Source organism: Cebus imitator, unplaced genomic scaffold (assembly GCF_001604975.1).
Source record: "Cebus imitator isolate Cc_AM_T3 unplaced genomic scaffold, Cebus_imitator-1.0 Scaffold616, whole genome shotgun sequence".
NCBI lineage: Eukaryota > Metazoa > Chordata > Mammalia > Primates > Cebidae > Cebus > Cebus imitator.
The window spans coordinates 822,871-829,789 of NW_016107931.1; the positions used below are offsets into that span (position 1 = coordinate 822,871).

The 6,919-nt window shown below is 35.3% G+C and overlaps 1 protein-coding gene across 2 annotated transcripts in view; it reads right to left on the reverse strand.

Annotated features, from left to right (window-relative positions):
* CLINT1 (clathrin interactor 1) overlaps nt 1-6,919 on the reverse strand; it is a 68,431-nt gene that overhangs the window by 6,773 nt on the left and 54,739 nt on the right. For both annotated transcript variants that reach the window (XM_017517079.2, XM_017517078.1), the window contains exon 9: nt 2,640-2,714. In XM_017517079.2, the coding sequence (XP_017372568.1) occupies nt 2,640-2,714 (75 nt within the window). The remainder of the gene's footprint in view (nt 1-2,639; nt 2,715-6,919) is intronic.

Sequence of the window (6,919 nt, forward strand, 5' to 3'; positions counted from 1 at the left end):
GCTGAGGCAGGAGAATTGCCTGAACCCAGGAGGCGGAGGTTGCGGTGAGCCGAGATCGCGCCATTGCACTCCAGCCTGGGTAACAAGAACAAAACTCCGTCTCAAAAAATAAATAAATAAATAAATAAATAAATAAATAAAAGGAGGAAAACTCATGTAATATTAAAAAACACAACCAAGCCAGAAACAAGCAAAACCCTATCACTGTGCTTTGCAAGTTGAAGGTTGAAGGCATGAAATCCATACTCTAAATCACCACAGTCTTATCAATTAACCTCTTATCAATTTTTATATTGAAAGAAACAAATAAATATGAATAAATGGAAGTTGAAAAAGCAAAAGGTGAAGAAAGAGCTACATAAAAACCGTCATCTGAAAGCAAATAGAAAGTATGTACCTTCCAAGTTAATTAACACCATCTCTTTGCACTCCATGTTCAATTACAACTTGGAAATACATTTTGTCTAGCCTAAAAAGTAACCAACCACTACAATATCATGTCTTATTATGCTAAATATCAAAAGAGAGTAACAAAAAGTCTTTAAAATTACATTCTTCTATCACCATATTAAAATGTAAGCACCCTCAAAAGAAAATAATTCACTTAGAAACCCCAAGTTCTACTAACAATTTAATATAAAAACTGGGCTAATATTCTTTACCTCAGGGTTTTAAAACTAATACATGTCTTTGATCTTTTTTTTTTTTTTCCACACAAGAGACAGCATTAAGAGTTTTACAATTAGTTCTAGATATTAAACAATTTAAACTAATTTTGTCTGCTGGAGCAATGTAAACTTTTATGCTGATTTTCTATTTGCTTGATCTATAAAGCCCAAGTTCTACTAACAATTTAATATAAAAACTGGGCTAATATTCTTTACCTCAGGGTTTTAAAACTAATACATGTCTTGTTTTTTTTTTTTTTTTTTCCACACAAGAGACAGCATTAAGAGTTTTACAACTAGTTCTAGATATTAAACAATTTAAACTAATTTTGTCTGCTGGAGCAATGTAAACTTTTATGCTGATTTTCTATTTGCTTGATCTATAAAGCAGAATATGAATGGAAACTGGGGCAAAATGTGTTGCCCCACCTGAAAACTTCATATCTGAAATGATTAATCACAGGTAGAAAAGATTTCTAGTGGGGCATATATTGTTCAGAAATGATTAATCATTGTTGCAACAGTTTCAGCTCCCTGCGTAATGGTGGTCAGGTTATATTAATCACATGCGTACAGATTAAGAGATGTATCACTTAGGCAACATTAACATATTCAAATTATTTGCATAGTAGGCAACTTTATATACATAAAAACTTTGAGACTTACACAGGGAAGCTATTAAATTAGGGTAATGTTTACCTTCCACTTTGATTTGCCTAAAGTAAGGTATCAACCCTCAGAGGGCATAATCACACTTTCAAAATGAAGCAGATAATTACTCAACAATTCTGCATTTCTGGAAAATACTTGGAATTTACAAAAATAAGTTGTCAAAATAACCCCGAACCATTTTACAATCTATGCATCTTTTTTCTTAACTCCTCACAAACCTAACCAGATATTACTAAATACAAATTTTAATCCAGTTTAGTATAATAGCAATATATTATTTTGCTTGTGATGAATAACACTAACTCAGTTAAATTACATCTTTTCTCCCTGCCTCACCTCATGTTAGAGATTCTCATAGCTAAATTTTAAGAATATTCTTTCTCAAACTTCAGACTGACCAGATTTTATAAAAGAAATATTACAACCTCTTCACAACCTTTAAAAAAAAAAAAAAAAAGACATTTAATAATGAACTTAGCCCCTATTCTATTAGGCTGGTGCAAAAGTAACTGCAGTAATTACACCAACCTAATACATACCTCTATAGACACTACCCTCAAAAAGAACCATGACAAGTAACATGTTCCCAGTTTTAGAAAGTTGAAGGCTCAGAGGCTTTCACAAAGTTAAACAGCTATCATAGTATATGGCAGGGGTACTAAGATAAAAATATTAATTAAAAAAAGAAGGCTTTCACCTCAACCCTTGATATTTAAGCCCATATTGTTTGAATGTTTTTTGTTTTTTGTTTTTTTTTAACAATTTTATTCTAACAAAGAATGAGAAAGTTTTGCCTGAGGTTCAACTGCTCATTATTTTAGGATATGTCAAAATGAAGTTCAGTTATTTTTCACACAAATGCTTTTGAAATATCTAAATTAAGAAAGGAATACATTTTAATAAGATAGCTGGCCTGATCCCAACGTTCCTAACTTTCATTCATGAAAATCATAAGCAAAACTAAACATAGACCATAATATTCTTGCTATTAAATAAAATGAGATTATTTAAACATACTCACATCCTCCTTTCCCTTTCAAAAACACTAACCAAGAGTCACCTATGAATACAGGCAATTTTCTTTAGATGTACCTGAGTAGTCTGCAACCGAAGCACTTCATTTGGCACATTTAAGGCATCTGCCCAATAAAATACTTTGTAAATAAGTTCTTTAGGAATTATAAATTATCAATACTACAGGTAGAAAAGCGACAGAAAGCAGCTGACTTGCGGGGAATGAAGTTGTTTTTAATAACCTTTTACCACCCCAGACTTCTGGCCAATCAAATCAAATCATACCTTGGGAAGGGAAACTGCCTGATGCAGCAGCTGAGCCAAAGTCGGCAAATCCTCCGAATAAATCAGCTGATCCACCTAGAAGTTAAGAAAAAGTTAAAACCGTTAGAACTAGAGAACAATTGTAAATAATTTCTGGAGGCCACTTTGGTGCCACACAAAAAGTACCTAACAATATTAAAGGCTGATATGCCTCATAAAAGCTAGTCTGCTGACCTAGATTTTCATGTCACTATGTTCCCTGTGAGTTACCATAGGCTCTTTTCCATTCCTCAGTCCTATATCTAGTAAGATAAATGACCCTGTTATCTGTGGTTAAAATTATCTAATATTTCACAAGCATAATATGGGAAGAATACAACCAATTATACTCTTTATGAGCCTTCAATGGATTCTAAAATCTGAGTAAAATGCTGCTGGGAAATAAGATATTCACAAGACAAGGGCAGGCATGGTGGCTCACACCTGTAATCCCAGCACTTTGGGAGGCCAAGGCAGGAGGATCATGAGGTCAAGAGATGAGGCCATCCTGACCAACATGGTGAAACCCTGTCTCCACTAAAAATACAAAAATTAGCTGGGCATGGTGGTGTGTGCCTGTAGTCCAGCTACTCGGGATGCTGAGGCAGGGGAATCACTTGAATCCAGGAGGCAGAGGTTGCAGTGAGCTGAGACTGTGCTGTTGCACTCAGCCTGGCAAGAGTGAGACTCCACCTCAAAAAAAAAAAAAAAAAAGATATTTACAAGACAAATAAATAAAACGCAGAATACTGGACTAGACCCTGGGTTTTTTTTTTTTAAGTGCTATCCTAAAATGACAGAATTGAGACACTGGGGAAATCTGAATATGGTCTGTATATTAACATTAATACTGTTTTAATGTTAAATCCCAAGTAGGATTATATTATGATCATAAAGGAGAATGTCCTTGTAAAGAGATATAGGCTGAAGTATTTTAGGGGCAAAATGTCATGATTGCAACTTCCTCTCAAATGAATACAGATGAATAAACAGTATACAATAAACAAATAAAAAAGAACCAGAGACACAAAGAAAATGGAGCAAATTTTCTGTACATTTGTAATTAAAAAAAATACAAAGTTAGAGAAAAGACAAAGTCAACTTGTATAAAAATCATTTTAGGGTCTGGTGTGGTGGCTTATGCCTGTAAATCCCAGCACTTTGGGAGGACGAAGTGAGAGGGCTGCTTGAGCCCAGGAGTTGGGAGATCAGCCTGGGCAATAGGGTGAGATCTCGTCTCTGCAAAACCTTAGCTTGAGCCCAGGACACAGGTTGCAGTGAACTGAGATTTCTGCACTCCAACCTGGGTGACACAGTGAGACGCTGTCTCAAAAATACAAATAACAACAAAACAAAACAAAAAAATTATTTTAGGCAGAGAGCAGGAGAAATATCAATACAATAGTTTTGGTGACTTTTCCCCCCATAAGTGTTTACTCTATAAAAAAGTAAATACTTGTATTTTGTATTTTTAAAGCATGGGAAAAAACAGCTTTTTACTACTTCTAGATAGGTGTTTTTAAAAGGACAAGACCGAAATTATAAGTCTGGAAATCAAATCTCTGTGTGTATAACATTATCTTCTGACATAAAATTTTATTTGTAAACAATACATGAAGAATATTTACTTTTATCTATAATTTCAATTATAACATTATTTCAAGTTTTAATATTCCTTTCTTAAGTAGTAAAACAGTGCAATATCTGAAACTTTAAATAGTTGTCCTTATTTTTGTCTGTCCTTAAAGATTTCACCTCTTAATAGTCACAACCTTAGAAGTCTACAGCAGTTCAATTATGGTGCTTTCAGTGTTATGTGAACATTATATAGGTTACATCACAGCTGCTTAGCCTGCAGTGCTTAGAAACTAGCCAGGTGGGACTGGAACATCTGGGCTGCACTCAAACACCACCAGGGACAGCTTCCAACATCTGGTGCCATTTCTGAATTGTCTTATCGCTGCAAGACATTCTGCCCCATCTGCTACACTCAACTGGGTTAATTAAACTAGAACCATCTCCCCTTCTTAATATATGGCCAACAGTAATAAAAGGAACAAATCAGTTTCTTATACGTGTGTAGTTGGTATTTCTTTTTAATACAATTTACTGTAGTCAACTATCAGCAGGCATAACTAATTCCTCATTTCTTCACCACAGATGCACATGCTAATACACACACACACACGCACGCACCCTCACTCACCAGATGATTAATGCCAACCAAAGTGAAGATGCTTCAATTCTATCAACATTACAGCTTAGTCTAATTTTTACTTCATCTAAAGGAATATGACAGTGATCTCTTCCTTAAAGGTACATATATCATGACAAAATGTGACAAGGAACACAAAAATTCAATGAGGTATATGTTTAAACCATTTAAACAAGCAAACATATTAATAAAATCTAGCAGGTAAATGAATGTTTCTAACAGTTGCTGCTTAATATTCATAAGTTTGTTTTCCGTAAAGCTCCTTCATGTTAAAAATATTGGTCAAGTGTACTGTTGGGTAACAGAATGATAATCAATTACTATAACGCTAAGAGATTTAAAAATTAAAGGTTATTTTAATTTGCTTTATTTAAACAGTGAATAAACATGAATATACAATTTATTATACCAAACAAGTCAGGAGTTAGGGATTTTCTTTCCTTTTTCTTTTTTTTTTTTTTTTTGAGACGAGTTCCGCTCTCGTCGCCCAGGTTGGAGTACGATGGCATGATTTGGCTCACTGCAACCTCCACCTCCCAGGTTCAAGTGATTCTCCTGCCTCAGCTTCCTGAGTAGCTGGATTACAGGCACCTGCCACCACGCCAAGCTAATTTTTTAAATTTTTACTAGAGACGGGGTTTTGTCATGTTGGCCAGGCTGGTCTCAAACTCCCAACCTCAGGTGATCTGCTGGCCTTGACCTGCCAAAAAGCTGGGATTACAGGCGTGAGCCACCTTGCCAGGCAGAGTTAGGGATTTTCAAATCTTATTCAGTCTAGGCTACAAAGAAAATTCATGTTGAGGATAAAAGCTGTAGATCGCAACTTCAAACTGGTTAAGAAATTTTGTTTTTGACAATCTCGAATTTAGTATCTCAGATAATTACCTACCTTTTATCACCAAAACGGAAATTATATGATATTCATAACTTATCTATAGCAAATAGTATTCCTCTCCACCTGTATTACAGGGATTTTGATTTCAACATGAGTAATTTAAGAATACTGGGAGCAAAGAATGGAAAGACGAATGTAACTACTTTACAAATAGAAGCTGCCTTTCTGTGAAAACGTTTTTTCTTTCTATCTTTTAAAGTGCCACATACTATGCTTTCACTGGTACTTTAAGAAATGTAATCTTCAACTTTGAAAACTGTCTCAAAATTAAAACTCTTTTTATTTAGAAAATGTTTCTCTCTCCTAGGAAGGACTATCCATGCCTATATGTATGGATATTCATACCAAATTCCACATTCATTTTCTATACTTAAGCATTTTTCCAGTAACATCTATCTAAAGGAATGTAAATAAAAGAGTCTACCAAAAAACCGCTGCATGTGGAAGACTGCTAATTTCACAACAAGTGCTATCCTTCAAGATTCCCACATGAGAGCTGTCATTATAAATGAACCATTTCCATCTGCCTTTTCAGGGCAGCAAGGAGGTTATTTAGAGTCACCAGCTGGGAACATGTATTTCCCAAAGCAATATTGTGAACAAGAAAATATAGCTAAACTAGATAGTACTTAAACCACAAATGGAAATCTTCTTTGACAAAAGAAAATTAATCTAGCTTACATTAAGACAAACTTTTGCATAAAGAATTCTTATACATTAAAGCAATGGCAAATTGCCAAAAATATGTAAATACATGACAAAGAACTATTATCTATAATACATAAGTTTTAGAATATCAATATGGATGAATGCTCCTAATAGGATGCACAAAGAACATGAACAGACAGTTAACAATTGGCCTATAAAAATATGAGGTGTGGGCCGGGCGCGGTGGCTCACGCCTGTAATCCCAGCGCTTTGGGAGGCCGAGGCGGGTGGATCACAAGGTCAAGAGATCGAGACCATGCTTGTCAACATGGTGAAACCCCGTCTCTACTAAAAATACAAAAAATTAGCTGGGCATGGTGGCGCATGCCTATAATCCCAGCTACTCAGGAGGCTGAGGCAGGAGAATTGCCTGAACCCAGGAGGCGGAGGTTGCAGTGAGCCGAGATCGCACCATTGGACTCCAGCCTGGGCAACAAGAGCGAA